Source organism: Anomaloglossus baeobatrachus, chromosome 6 (assembly GCF_048569485.1).
Source record: "Anomaloglossus baeobatrachus isolate aAnoBae1 chromosome 6, aAnoBae1.hap1, whole genome shotgun sequence".
Classification (NCBI taxonomy): Eukaryota; Metazoa; Chordata; class Amphibia; order Anura; family Aromobatidae; genus Anomaloglossus; species Anomaloglossus baeobatrachus.
Genome location: NC_134358.1, coordinates 379,344,748 through 379,360,936, shown reverse-complemented (window position 1 = coordinate 379,360,936; position 16,189 = coordinate 379,344,748). Strand labels below are relative to the sequence as shown.

The 16,189-nt window shown below is 41.9% G+C and overlaps 1 protein-coding gene across 1 annotated transcript in view; it reads left to right on the top strand.

The window, feature by feature from the left end:
• Positions 1-16,189, top strand: part of ITGA9 (integrin subunit alpha 9) — a 644,853-nt gene that overhangs the window by 564,764 nt on the left and 63,900 nt on the right. The window contains exons 25-26 of the mRNA XM_075316572.1: positions 10,102-10,221; positions 11,657-11,758. Coding sequence (XP_075172687.1) covers positions 10,102-10,221; positions 11,657-11,758 — 222 coding nt within the window. The remainder of the gene's footprint in view (positions 1-10,101; positions 10,222-11,656; positions 11,759-16,189) is intronic.

The window sequence follows — 16,189 nt, the reverse complement described above, 5'->3', positions numbered from 1 at the left end:
CTTCTGAATGCCACAGAATGCCTAAACAACAGTTAACGTCTACATGTTCAGCATTGTTGTAGTGAGGAAAGCCCGCTGAATTTACGGGGTGTAGATCTCCAGAAGCATGAGCTGAGCACAATGTATGAGCAGTACAATGTACTGGGCAATACAAGAGCTTATTTGCAGTTTTTAATTCTGCAACAATCAATGTGTTTGACTCCATGGGTGTTTTTCAATGACAAAATCATCATTACGCCTATCAATTAATTCCCAAAGGGGTGTAATTTTCAAAATGTGGTCACTTGAGGGGGGGTTCCTGCTTTTTTTAACACTTAAGGGCTCTGCACATGGAGTCTGCAAACTATTTTAGGAAAAACTGTGCTCCAAATGTCCAATGGCAGTCTTTCACTCCCGAGGCATACCGTGTGACCAAACATTACTCTACAGTCACATATGTAATATTGCCACATTCAGTAGAAATTGTGTAACACGTAATAGATTCTATTTTATCTATCCCCCTTGTGATAATTGGAAATCTGGGACTAAAACAACATTTTAGTGGTAAAAATGTAATTATATTTTCTTCACTGCCCGATAGTATAACATTTTGTGACACACCTGTAGTGTCAATATGCTCACTGCTCCCCTAGATGAATTCATTGCAGTTTGTAAAATGGGGTCACTTTTCGGGGATTTCTGCTGTTCTGGCACCTCAGGATCCTTACCAATGGGATTTGGTATCACAGAAATGTTCAAGAAAAACCCCGTACCTACACCCAAGGAAGTAGTGTTAAACAATGCTAAAAATGAACACGAGTGTAGGGGTTAAAAGGACAATAAGACCATTCAGAAAATTACATAAGACCAAAGAATAAAAACGAACAAAAAGGTCTAAATGATTATAACTTTTATTAAATATGTATAACACAAAACAGTTGGCTGGAAAGATAGAGTGTCACCGAAAATTGCATATAGCCTGGATAAGCCACTTTATAATATAGAGTAGACAGGTGCTATTTATATAATAACAGTAAAAGCAAAGTGCTGAATGAAATGTAAAATACACCTGACTAATCAAAACCCAATATATAAATATGGTAATAAATGTAAAGTGTCTACTCTATATTATAAAGTGGTTTATCCAGGCTATATACAATTTTTTGTGATGCCCTATCTTTCCAGCCAACTGTTTTGTCTTATATATATTTAATGAAAGTTATAATCATTTAGACCTTTTTGTTCTTTTTTTTTCTTTGGTCCCATGTAATTTGGTACCTGCAAATGTAGCGCCCGCATCCCAGCAGGGATGCCAACTTACTCACCGCCCCGGCCGGGTCGCGTCCTTCCCTGCTGCTCTGCGGCCGTCCACTTGTGCTCACTTCTCCCTCCAGGGCCTGTGCGCACCACACAGGCTCTCCGGGAATGTGCTTAGGGCATGCGCATGCACATCGGCCCTCCTCTTAAAGGGCTGGCACACGATTTCCCAGAAATGACTTTCGGCCTATGGCTGAGAAGCACTAGGTATTTTTAAAAAAAAAACCTCTCACTACAGGTGGTGCCTGTGCAATGCTCTTAGTTTGTCTACCAATCTACTAGCTAGTTATCAGTTCCCGTCATTCTTGTGTCAGTCACCCTTACCTGTGCCCGTCTTCCCATACCCATCTTCCCTGCCATGTCCACCATTCCTGTCCGCACCCACCTGCCTGTCTGTCTCAGTCATCTTGCCAGTACCTCCTTGCCCCTGTATCATTTTTTTCCTTATTAGCCCCTATAAAAATTAAAAACTTGTGCCAAAAGCAATTATTCTTTCTTCACCGCCCAATGGTATAAATTTGAGTGACAGACCAGTGGTATCAATATGCTCACTTCACCCCCTAGATTAATTGTACCATTCATTAAGGGGTGTACTTTGTAAAATGAGGTCATTTATGGGGGATCTGCCTACTAAATCTGAACTCTATTATGTCATTCATTCCTTTCTGAGCTTTGCACTGTGTCTCAAAAGTAGTTTTTAAAATTCTTGAAGATATTATGGGTTCAAGGTGCTTTCCACACCTGTAGGAAAATTTCTTGAGGGGTGTAGTGTCCAAAACGGGGTCACTTTTAGGGATTTGCACCGTTGAGCACATCTGTGGCTCTGCAAATGTGACATGGCGTCGACTATTTCAGCCAAATGGCACTCCAAAGTTCAAATGGCGCTCCTTCCCTTTCAAGCCCTGCCGTGTGCCCAAACAGTAATTTTTCACTGCATATGGGGTATCAGAGTACTCAGGAAAAATTGCACAACAAATTGTACTGTCCATTTTCTCCTTTTACCCTTGTAAAAATGTATTTTTTGTTTGGGAAAAAGTAATATTTTCATTTTTTCTTTCCACATTGCTCTAGTTCCTGTGAAACACCTAAAGGGTTATTAAATGTCTTGAATGTGGTTTTGAGCACTTTAACAGGGGTGTAATACTACTACCTTATAAAGTGTTAGTCTGACCTCATCTGAAATATGCAGTTCAGTTCTCAGCAACAGATCACAGAAATGATACTATGGAGTTATAGAAGGTACAAAGAAGAGGCACAAAACTGATAAGGGGCATGGAGGATCTTATTTATGAGGAAAGACTACAATCTTGAAAAAAAGATATCTAAAGTGTGAAAATTAGTTTCATGTAAAATCTCTGTAAGGCCCCCTTCACTCGTCCGTGAAAAACACGCACGTGTGTTACGGGCCGTTCTGCAGCTCCGGTCACCTCCATGCAGCAGCGCTGGAAACGACGCTGGACCATCCTGGATGACGCCGGACATGGAGGGCTTTTTCGGGCTGATTAAATTGTTGAACCAGGGTATATGTGTGTGTTTTTTATTTCCAATAAAGGATTTTTTCTGGTGTGTGTGTGTTTATTTACTGTAATTTACAGATTAATCATGAAAGGAATCTCGGGGAGACGCCTGACATGATTAATCTAGGATTTAGTGGCACCTATGGGCTGCCATTAACTCCTTATTACCCCGATTTGCCAAAGCACCAGGGCAAATCGGGAAGAGCCCGGTACAGCCCCAGAACTGTCGCATATAATGTATGCGGCAATTCTGGGCGGCTGCTGACTGATATTGTTAGGGTGGGGGGCTCCCCATAACGTGGAGCTCCCCATCCTGAGAATACCAGCCTTCAGCCGTATGGCTTTATCTGGCTGGCATTAAAATTGGGGGGGACCGCACGCCGTTTTTTTTAAATTATTTATTTATTTATTTTACTGCACAGTATAGGCACGCCCACCGGCTGCTGTGATTGGGTGCAGTGAGGCACCTGTCACTCAGTGTGGGGGCGTGTCTCACTGCAACCAATCATAGGCGCCGGTGGGCGGGGAAAGCAGGGAATAGGAGATTGTTTATTGAGCGGCCGGCTTTTTCAAAATAGTAAAAGCCGCCGCAGCAGTGTGAATGCCGTGCAGCGCCGCGCCGGTGATCGGGGAACGGTAAGTATGAGAGAGGGGGGGAAACTGACCGACAGACTGTGAGAGAGGGACAGAGAGACCGACAGAGAGATCGACCGACGGACTCAGGGAGATTGACCGACATACACAGAAATAGAAAGAATAGCCGACATCACTAGAAATAAAAACACCAAACGGACACGGACTATAGGTAGATGCATACGTGTTTACTAACGTGTGTGCACATACCCATAGACTTTCATTGTGTCCACGTGTGTGTGCTCCGTGCAGATAACGGACATGCATCCGTGCAAAACGCAAACACATACGGATCACGGACACGCACACACGGACATAATGAAATAACGCACGTGTGACCACAATCATAGATTAACATTGGTGCACGTTTGGCCGTGTCTCCGGTATATACGGAAATGGACCAAACACGCACGTGTATCACGGACATGTGAAGGGGGCCTAAAAAAGAGTGCATTCCCCCTGTCTAGAGAAATAAAAGTTCAATCTCCAAAGGAGCCAAGGTTTATTTACCATGAGAACTATTATTCTGAGGAATAGTCTACCTCTGAAGCTGGGCAGAGTGGGAATCGTTGTTGGTTGCATAAAGGTTTAGATACTTTTTTAGAATAAAATAACATAAATGTATACAATTAAACATATAGTATAATGCATCCTTAGATTGCTCCATATATTATAATGCACCCCTCATAGTCCTCCATATATTATAATGCACTTCCTATAGTCCTCCATAAATTATAATTCAGCCCCCATAGCTCTTGATTAGTGATGTAAAAGTCCGGATCCGCCCGGGTTAAAAAGTACCCGAGCACCGACCCCGGACCCGGGCCCGGAGTTCTCAGGGAACTCCGGTTAATGATCCGGGTCCGGCAGCTCGGCTGTTAACCTGAGTGACTTCATCGCTCATCGCTGCGGCGGCTCAGTCTCTGCCTAAAGCCAACAGTGTGCGGTCATGTTCTGTGTCCGCCTGTTGTGCCTTCAGTATGTATGTAGCAGAGCTAGAATTGTCATGGGACCTCGTTTGGATTACGTTGGACCTGCAGGAGTGTTTTGGGGGCTAATAAAGGGGTGAAAGAGGGTGTTTTTTGTATTTTATTTAAAATAAAAGATTTTTTCAGTGTTTGTTTTTTTCACTTTTGGATTAGTGATGGGGGGATCTCATAGACGCCACCCATTAGTAATGTAGAGCTTAATGTCATTAACCCCTTATCACCTCGATTACCACCGCATTAGGACAATCGGTATGAGCTGGGTAAAATTCCGGGATTGTCGCATTTAATGGATGCAACAATTCTGGGCGGCTGCAGCCCGGGGGCGACGGGGCAATAACCATGGGTCTCCCCAGCCTGAGAATACCAGCCCCTAGCTGTCGGCGTTATCATGGCTGGGTATCACACCGGGGACCGCACACTTTTTTTAAAATTACAGTGGAACCTTGGATTAAGAGTATAATTTGTTCCACGAGTGTGCTCTTAAGCCAAGTTACTCTTATATCAAACCGAATTTTCCCATAGGAAATAATTGAAACACAGACAATTCGTTCCACAACCCAAAACTATTTAATGTATTTATACAAACTTATTACAGTAATAAAAAATAATGTATTGTATTCATATAAAAGTATTACAGTACAATGATACAAAATACTGTACAGTAAAAAACATATAAAACAAAATAAATTGCACATTAGCTTACAATAGAATTCATGGTGTGCGGAAGGTAAACTATAGAGAGAACAAATGGTGTATAAATATGACAACCTTTATTCTAGTACAATAAACAAAAAACACCTCAAAACTATTCTCCCAAAAATAAGGGCAGAACTGAGCCAAATGTGGGGTAGAAATACAGCACAGGCAATTAGATTACAGTACAAGCAATGTGCGGTACAGGTTAGCAGAAAGACAGTACAATACTGTATCCACAAATGCAAATTGATAGACATGCTATATAGTACCATATATACTGTAAAATGGTATACTGTATACAGTACATATGTACACAAAGTTACCTCCAGAGCGGGTCAGAGTGCGGTGATCAGATGGAACCGTAAGTGTGCATGGTGAGTATTTGCTGTTATTGCAAAGCATTGCTCTTAAACCAAGTTACACATTTTTAGAAAGCTTTGCTTGTCTTGCAAAACGCTCTCAAACCAAGTTACTCTTAATCCAAGGTCCACTGTATTTATTTACATAATTAATAAAAAAAAGCCGCTTGCGGTTCCCCTTACTTTAAGGCTACATGCGCACGCTGCATCTTTTTGTGTTCACAAACTGCATCCAAAACTGCACGTTGTCAGAGAGAGCCTGAAAAAAAAATGCTTGTAATTGTAGGTGCGTTTTTGCTGCGTTTTCAGTGCGTTTTTCACAACATGCGTTTTTGCTATGTTTTTGTGACAAATGTTGACAAAAACGCAGGAGAATGAACATGCTGCATTTTTTTAAAAAAATAAATAAAACGCTGACAAATAAACTGCAATGTGCACATAGCAAATCTGACTTCTTATAGACTTTGCTGGGAAGTCAAATGTCAGAAAGTTCTGACCACAAAACTGCAGCCAAAAACGCAGCAAAAACGCAGCGTGCGCATGTAGCCTAATACACAGTCAAAGTAAGCGCACAGCTGGGGGGTGCAGCCTGTATCCCTATGCTATACCTGTGCTGTGTTTCATAATATGGTGCGACCCTAGACCAATTCTTAATTTATTTAGTTAGTTTTAGGCTACATGTTTATTTAGTTAGTTTTAGGCTGCATCTTTTTGTGTTCACAAACTGCAGCCAAAACTGCAGCCAAAACGCAGCCAAATGCAGCCAAAACTGCACCTTGTCAGAGAGAGCCTGGAAATATCACAAAAAATGCTTGTAATTGTAGGTGCGTTTTTGCTGCGTTTTGTGCGCATAGCAAATCTGACTTCTCATAGACTTTGCTGGGAAGTCAGATGTCAGAAAGTTCTGACAACAAAACTGCAGCCAAAAACGCAGCAAAAAAACAGCAAAAAACGCAGCGTGCGCATGTAGCCTTACACCAATTTAGGGACATACACACAACGGCTGTGATTGAAAGCAGTCGGACATGCTGTCACACAGGGTGAAGGCGCTGTCTGACTGCAACCAATCAGAGATGCCAGTACTGCTGGTGGGCGGGGGAAGCAGTGCATATTGTATGAAGGATAATGAGCGGCCCGAAAGCAGTGCGGAGACAGGTAAGTATAATGCGCCTGGTTTCCCCTTTTTTTCTTTAGTTTTCCTTTTTTATTTTTTTATTACCTGAGTTGCTGCATCCGGATCATTACCTGGAGTTTCCTGAGAACTCCAGGCAAGGGGGCGGTGCTCGAGTAATTTTGAACCTGCGTGGATCCGGACTTTTACATTACAGGTCCACCCATAACTAATTACTATACTTAATTTATCTCTAAACCCTTAAAGCGCACCAATCACCAGAATCTTCCTATATAAACTAAAGCCAGCTTATCATGCTGATTCTAGGCATACCTTTAGGTGTGAGCTCAGATGTATAGGTTTTGAAACACAAGCAAGTAAGTTTGCAAAATGAGCAGCTTTTTGATTGGCAGCAGCTGTCGGTCAGCTAATAGCTGGGTGTGTTTTGATAGTGATTCCTGGCCCCTCGCTGTCCGTCCTCCCCCTATCTGTTATTTATATTAATTCTATTATAGAAATGTTTTACTAAGTGGCTAGAAGGACCTGTGCTGATGTCATACAGATGTGACCAGAAGGGGCGGGGCCTTAGCCAACAGAAAAATAATGTTGCTTCCTGGTATCAGCTATGTTGGCTGAGGCCCTGCCACTTCTGGTCACATGGGTATGATATCAGCACAGATCCTTCTAGCCACTTAGTAAAACGCCTCTATAATAGAATTAGCAGAAATAACAGATAGGGGGAGGATGTGAAGGCAGGGGGTGGGAATCACTATCAAAACCCACCCCAGCTATTACCTGATTGGCAGCTGCTGTCAATCAAAAGCTTTACTTGCTTGTGTTTCAAAACCTATACATCTGAGCTGACAACTACAGGTATGTATAGAATCAGCCTGATAGCACCAGTATAGCACTGGCTTTAGTTTATATAGAAAAATCCTGGTGATTGGTGCGCTTTAAGGAAACATCTGTACCAGGTTTCATTTTTTGCTAGAGGCACATTTTCTGTATATGAAATAATTATCACATTGTTAAGAGCAGTGAGGAATGGATCTATTAAGTGTTTCACCAAAGTTAGAGCAATGGAATAACAAAGTAATGTGAAAGTTACATTTTTCTGGTTCAACTTTTTAAATGTGTATAATTAACATTATAAAAAGTCAACATTTATGTAACTTCATAAGACAATTAATGTTTAAGTTAGCTTGAGAGCTCATATGTTACCCTTCCAGACTGTTTCATATGGTTATTTGCCATTATTAACAAGTAATATTTAGATTGCACTGGATAGACACAGTGGAGAAATTGTTCTTCACTCTGATGAGTAGTTTGTAATAATAAAATGTGTCAGGCCTGCGAGCTATTCTCAGCTGTAGTTTTAAAATGTTGTTCTTCCTGTTCCTACTTCTTTCTGAGATTTTAAAAAGTAAAATTTGTATATTTTTACAAAATCAGTTATCCACTTGTCAAAATACTTCTGATGGTAGTAGTTGAGGCTATATTAAAAAGGCATAGTGTGAGATGTTGTGTTTGCAATTGGAAACCGCAGCTTTACCATTGTACGCATGCCCTATAGCAAAGGGCACGAGCTATGTGGTTTTCCCAGATGTTAAAACTGACTTGCTTTAAACACACAATCGAGGGAGCAATTTTGTATGATTTTAGTCCAATATTGGTGTTATTGTCATACACACGACTCACAAATAGTGGGATATTTAGCTTTCAGGTGAAATTTCAGGATAATCTAAAAATGCATGCTAACCTTTTCAGGTTGCTACCAACCTGCCTGCTGTGACAGCCACCATTCTTCTCCGGTACTAGTTTTTCTAATGCATCTGATTGAAATGAAATGTCATATACAGTATTATCAAAACATCCTGTTAAAATGGCCTGTATACTGAAGAAATGGTACAGCGCTACTCACTAGCACATGACAGAAAGACAGATTAGTGGATAAAGAGAAAAGTAAACAAACTACGTATCTAAATATAACCCAAGCTAAACGCTGGTAATGCCAGGGTCTCATAAATCACAAGTACCGTATTTTTCGGAATATAAGATGCACCGGACCATAAGAAGTACATAGGTTTTAAAGGTGGAAAATAAAAATGTTTGATGCAAAAAATGTGGCTACTAGTCTTCAGTGCGGCTCGGTCCTGATGGCTTTTAAAGTATCATATGTTTTTCTCTAAAGCAGCGTTTCAGGGCAAAACATATGTTGCTGAAGTCATAGATACAATCAGTACCTGATACATATTGCCTGTGGATCCGGGCAGCCTGAATCAGGAGACAGGTTCCCTTTAAGATCTTATGGGTGCCATTCATGTAAAAAGCTTGACCATTATCCTTTTGCCTTTGAGGAGAACTATAACACCCAGTATGTCCTACAGATCCTATGGCATGCTGGGAGTTATAGTTCACTACAGGAGTGGTACAGAGGTTTTATTTTTGGTACTCTTTCTTTTATTAGTACTTAATAGTGTTGAGCGAGTAGTTGACTATTCGTACTTGCTATGCTGTTAGCGAGTACTGTCCGCTATTTGCATATTCGTTACGAGTAGCAGGCACAATGTAAGTCAATGGGAAATACTCACTAAGTAGCGAGTAATCCGAAAGCCATACTTTTTGTGCAAGTAGCAAATAGTACAGTTTTCAGGTAACTCGCTACTTGGCAGGTATTTCCCATTGAATTACATTGTGTAACGGATATGCGAGTAGTGGACAGTACTCACTGAGAGCATAGCGAGTACGAATAGTCAACTACTCGCGCAAGACTAGTACTTAACCCTTGCCTCTTAATAGCTTCTCTGTGTGCTCATGTTAATGATTTCCCCCTGGCCCTGCCGCTGTGGTAAACAGGAGGATGTGGGTGGTCTCCTGTCCAGATCATGAGATGCAGTGATCTAATGAAAAGGTAGAGTCAGGGGGACTGCACACTGTGCTGTTCTGTGCTGCTCTAGCACTGCTTTTTTATTACATCACTGCAGCTCATGATCTGGACGGTAGACCACCCACTTAATTTGAGCGCAGGGCTGATACTGTGGGGCGTGCTGGCTGCTGAAAACAATTTGCACAACTGCGATGCTCACCTAACTCTGCCGACACCCTGCTCCTGCCTCCTGATAATCCAAAATGAATATTTACTGCTGCCCACACCCATAATCCATCCACCTCTCCATGCCAGCTTCATTGCTGATAGGTTGATGGGGTTATGGGTGTGGGGATCTATGGTTATTCCTTAAATAGTGGGCGCATGTGATTTCTTCAGTCTCCAGGTTCCTGCAGGTGACCCTTCTACTGCCTCCTGTGACCCAGCCAGGTACACTACATCTGGACTATAGGATGCATCCGCACTATCCTCCCAAACTTTTTTGAGGAAAAAGTGGGTATTATAGTCTGAAAAATACAGTATTAATTTCCTACTTACATCTCCTACCTAAATGTCTTGTGTGTTTACAGTATATCCTCATCCTTATTAAAAAATATACTTTAATGTCTTACAGGATTGTGACAAGTCAAATTGGCCATGTTTAGCGGTGGAATGTAATTTCACAACATTAGCAAAGGAGGAAACCCAAAATATTGATGTTCTTACATTGCTCAATACGGAGATATTGAAAAAGGTAAGAATACAGTTCTTCAGTATGAGTATATGTACGTATATTCTAATTATAGATATGAGATAATAAGTTTGAGTGCACAGAGATTTGCAGAATGTTTGCTATAAAGCTTTGCCCATAATTTTTTTTAGCCCCTTTGTATGGTGCAATGTTCTGGATATTAGGTAATGACTACAATGCTATGTTAGGTAATATATTATCATATGTTCTCCTCTTTCTTTTCTAGAAAGACAGGAGGGTTCAACCACAAAGGCTTACATTTTATAGCATTGGTAGCTATATTTACAGCAGAGATTTCCAGCTACTTTCACTCCCTCTCCCCTCTAAATTGACCTGCAGTACTGTTGGTCAGATATGCCCACTCCATACACTTATAATGAGTGAGGTATCGCCCACTAGTCCGCTCCTGGCTCAAAAAACAAGGAATCCTCTCAGCACATGGTGCCGGAAGAATTCATAAGTCACAGTCACATTGAGTAACTGCAGATTTACCATTCTAGACTGAACAACCCCTTTAAGGTTTGTGGAAAATGTTCACTGAAAAAAAGCACATAAAAAACGCAATATGTGCACACAGCCTAACAAGTCAGAATATTTTTCCTCAAATGTGTAGTTGTGTAAAAACGTGGTGTTTACATGGCAGTCCTGGCCAGTTATGCCAGTACGGATTAAACATGGGCTGAATATGGCTACAGCCGCTCATCAAGTTTATGATAAGTTACACCATTATAGTGGCGTAACTCCAGAAATATACTCCAGTCCCTGACTGGGGCTCATTCCCAGCAGCAGTGGACACTGGTCAACAGATGCACCTAGTTCATTAACCCTAGAACGCATATCTGGGGCCTCGCAGGCCTGCTAGGTTACTTGTTTTCTATTGTCTGCAAGATTGGTTGCGCGTTCTAGGGTTAAGTTTTGTGTTACCTAATGAATTGGGTGTATTATACGCCAGCGAGCCTCTTCATTAGGACTGCCATACGCAATACCAGTCTTATTGAATCGGCCCCAAAGTGTAATATGTTGCTTTCAATCAAATTTGTAGAAGTATTACATTTCTTGTGCAAGGGTAACATGCTAGTCATAGACCAATTACCCCTATAAAGCAGACAGACTACCTCAGCTGATGGACCCTCGGGGACTGTTCAGTCACTTTACCTCTCAGACTGCCACTGGGCCCAGGAATCCATATCATTCCCTTTGTAAGAATATACTTCTGGTTATTCTAATAGTGACATTCATTCCATAACTGAAAATGCTGCCCCGACTGCAATTTAAGCAAACCACAAATGTGGAGTTATGATATATGGAGTAATGATATACATTTTTTAGATTGTGAGAGTTGTTATAGAAGGGAAAATGTCATGATGTTCTCATGTGTCTTGTGTAACATTGTGTAAGCTAATATAGGTCTTTAAATATGATATGTTCTGCTCCACAGGACAGTTCCTCAGTAATTCAGTTTGTGACCCGAGCCCATTTATCAGTAGATCTAAAGTTATGGGCAGTAGAAGTGCCCCGTGGGAACGCACAGGATGCAACAGTAAGTACAATTAGCTGCTATTAGTCCTAAGCTCACAAATTCATCAGATTTTATGTGCATTTGAAATAAATTCAAAGTAATTTTTTCTGCAAGACGGCAATGTTGTGATCTTGGGCTCTCCGAGGGTAGTCATGCTGATTATAGTTACATTGAAATACATTGGTAATATATTGACTGTATCGATTGTTTTCATATTAAAAGGAATCTGTCACTTCCAAGGGAGTGATGAGCAACAGGACAGACGTCCTTACCAGGATCCTGGCATATATATACCACTGCCAGTAATTGACAGAAACATTTAAATGGATTAATAGCAGTGATTGGACCTACAGTAGTGCCATAGAAAATCCAGGGCCCTATGGGAAACTTTTGAATAGGTCCCCAATATGTGACGTCCCACTTTGACACTGATTAGCACAGCACAGAATGGACAGGACATTAAGGCTATGTCCGCACTTTGCGTTTTTACCTGCGGTTCAGCTGCGTTTTGAACTGCAGCGTTTTCATGCCAAAATGCATGCGTTTTGATTTTCCAGCAAAGTCTATGGGAAATGGGAATTTCTTGTGCGCACTTTGCTGTTCAAAACGCTGCGTTTAATTTGCATCATTTTGGGCAAAACCTCAGCGTTCAAAGAAGCAGCATGTCAATTGTTTTTGCCAATTGGGCTGCGTTTTGCTAACATTGAAGTCAATGAGGAGTTGTAAAAAGCAAGCAACATCAAAATTCCAGCGTTTTACCTGCTTTTTAGCTGCAGAAATCATGCGTTTATGACATCAAAATAATGGAATGATATGTCCCTTTACACACACACATAGTCCGACAATTAAATTAATAAAAAATATTAATTTAATGTTATTTTAGCCATAAATAGTATAAAACCGCTATAATTATATGAAATATTACTCTTATCGTTTTGATATAAATAATTACCATATTTTTCGGACTATAAGACGCACCAGACTATAAGACGCACCCTGGTTTTAGAGGAGGAAAATAGGAAAATAAAAAAATGTGGTCATGACACACTGTTATAGGGCTAGGATCTGCTGCTGACACTGTTATGGGGGTAATGTCCCCAAATTCTCTACTAAGGTACCCCATCTTGGTAATGATCCTCCTGCCTTGTATATGATCCTGCTATAAACCCCCATCCTGCTCATATACCCCCATCCTGCTCATATACCCCTATCCTGCTCATATACCCCTATCCTGCTCATATACCAGCATCCTGCTCATATTCCCCCATCCTGCTCATATACTCCCATCCTGTTCATATAACCCATCCTGTTCATATACCCCCATCCTATTGATATACCCCCCATCCATCCTGCTCATATTCCCCCATCCATCCTGCTCATATACTCCCATCCTGTTCATATACTCCCATCCTGTTCATATACCCCCATCATGTTCATATACCCCATCCTGTTCATATACCCCCATCCTGTTCATATACCCCCATCCTGTTCATATACCCCATCCTGTTCATATTCCCCCCATCCTGTTCATATACCCCATTCCTATTGATATACCCCCATCCATCCTGCTCATATTCCCCCATCCATCCTGTTTATATACTCCCATCCTGTTCATATACCCCATACTGTTCATATACCCCCCCATCCTGTTCATATACCCCCATCGTGCTCATATACCATCCTGGTATATGGCCTGTATCCTATAGCACAGAGAAAAAAAATAAACGTTTATACTCACCTTTTCCTCACTCCCTCCAGCACCAATCATCTTCCTCTCTGCGCCGCTGACCTGTGTGTGTGGAGACGTTCCCCTGCAGCATCGCGATGTCTTCCTGTCTGTGCTGATCAGCTGACCGGCACAGACAGGAAGACATCGCGTGCTGCAGGGGGACGGCTCCACACACGGGGATGGGTGAGTGTACTGATTCACTGCACCCCGCGCTGATGATGATGCGCGGGGAGCAGTGAATACAGCCGCACATGATCACTCCAGGCTGTAATTGCCAGGAGTGATCATGCGGACCGGCTCTTTACTATGCGCGCGTCCCCGCTCGTCCTCCCGCCCACCTGTCAGCGCCCGCTTCTGCGCTGAGCAATGGGCGGTAGGATGGGCGTGCATATGTAATGAGCGGGCCCACGTGGTCACGGCAGGTGCTGCTGCTGCCTGCTCGTGCCCCCGATGACCCGGTCTACCGCAGCACCCTCATTCCCGGCCGCAGCCCTATAGTCAGACCATAAGATGCACCCCCAACTTTCCCCCAACATTTGGGGGAAATAAAGTGCGTCTTATGGTCCGAAAAATACGGTATATTTGTTTTATATTTTTTTCACAGTGTTTGTATGTTTAAACTTTATTTAGCAGTGTCTTTATTTTCAAAACGCATCTGAGTTTAAGCAATGAAAAAGCATGTAAAAAGCGCTAAAAACGCGGCTAAAACGTGATAAATACGCACGCGTTTTTATCGCGTTTCTGTGGCCAAAAGCAACTTTGGCAAAAGTAATTTCTACCAGAGGATGCGTTTACAACTGCAACTACCTCGACGCAAAGTGCGGACATAGCCTAAAGGTAATCTGTCAGCAGGTTTCTGCTATGTAATCTGAAGACAGCATTCTGTAAGAGTTAAAACAGATTCAGCCCTGCGTCTCTTCTCACAAAGTGTGTTTTTGTTTACCTGCAATGTTAGGTTTAGCCTCTTAGCTTCCTCATTAGTGAGTCTGAGCTGTAGTTTGACTCTGACCCCGTCTGTGATTAGCAGCTTCTGTCTATGGAAATGTACACTGAAAGCCTGGTGTTGGGCGGGGGCAGCTCCGAGAGCTCTGCTACGTACAAAATCTCAAATCTTGAATTGTGTCAAAACAGCTGCACCCAGTAACCTAAGTGATATATCGTAATCAAGGCCGCTTTGCCTATATTATGCTGTTCTCAGATGAGGTAGTAAAAACCTGTTGACAAATTTCCTTTAACTGCTTCTTTTTACTATAGGATGCATATAACAATAAGACACAACTCAGATTGCGGGGGTCGATAGAGGAGTCATAGTTACATAGTTACATAGGTTGAAGAAAACACTTAGGTCTGTCTAGTTCAACCTTCCTCCACCAATTATACATTTCGTCACTAAAGTATTTACATAGCTACATAGGTTAAAAAAAGATCTAGATCTAGTTCAACCTTTCTCCACCAAAGTCAGTACCATTCAGTTTTGTACTCTAACTTAGCTATTACCTCTATATTCTAAGTGCAGTAAACGCCTATTAGTGTTTCTATGCAGCATGTGCAATATACACACAGCCATGCAGCACCTATATTATTATTATTATTATGCTATTTATTCCATGGCCCTTTACATTGAAAAAGGGTATACATACCGTAATAAAAACAAGTACAGTAATCATGAACAATACTAGGCACAGACAGGTACATCAAAAGAGAGGGCCCTGCCCGCAAGGGCTCACAGTATAGAGATGTACACAAATAACTTTCTAACGCACCACGTCCACAAAACACTTCTGCATGCACAGTAGATTTGCCGCATATATTCATATACTCACACAGCTCTGGATACATAAATACACTCAGTCAGCAATGCTATATACACACAGCTCTACAGCATGCATATACACACTCATACAATAGTGACACACACACACTACTCTGAATACATCCTAAATCAACTATATGAGTGGTTCAATAGCAGGTGGAAATTTGTCTTCTTAATACATCCTCCCACACGCTCAGTTTCTTGAAGACATGTGACTGATCACATGTCTCCAACATCGCAGATAGTTCTGGTCAGTGCTATTCTTTTTCAAGACCTGCAGCATGGAGAAAGCCATTTGGGATCACTTCAGCATCCTCTCCTGCCCTGATTAGATAAGAGAGATGGAGCAGTGCAGCTGCACAGTTCTATAAGGCTACTTTCACACATCAGTTTTCTGTATTCAGGCACAGTCCTTTTTTTTCCTGATCCAACGGATCCTGAAAAAAAAGTGAAAACCGTATCCACCGGATCCGTTTTTTTAACGGATCCGTTATGCCGGATCCGTTAAAAAACGGATCCGGTGGATACGGTTTGCATCCGTTTTTGCATCCTTTTCGTCCGTTTTTTGGCTGGATCCGTTTTGTTAATTACATTGGAGCATGCTCAGTTTAGAAAAACGGATCCGGCGGCCGCATCCGTTTTTTACCGCATTATGCCGGATCCGGCGTCCATAGGCTTCTATTGTAAAACACGCCGTATCGCGCCGGATCCGGCGCGATGCGTTTTTTTTGCCGGACAAAAAAACGTTGCAAGCTACGTTGCCTCCGGCCGCCGCATTAACTAATTTTGCCGCATCCGGAAAAAAACGGATGCAACGCAAAGCCATCCGGTACAATCCGGTAACAATGCAAGTCTATGGGGAAAAAACGGATGCGGTACTGGATCCGTTTTACCCGTTTTTTTCCGGATT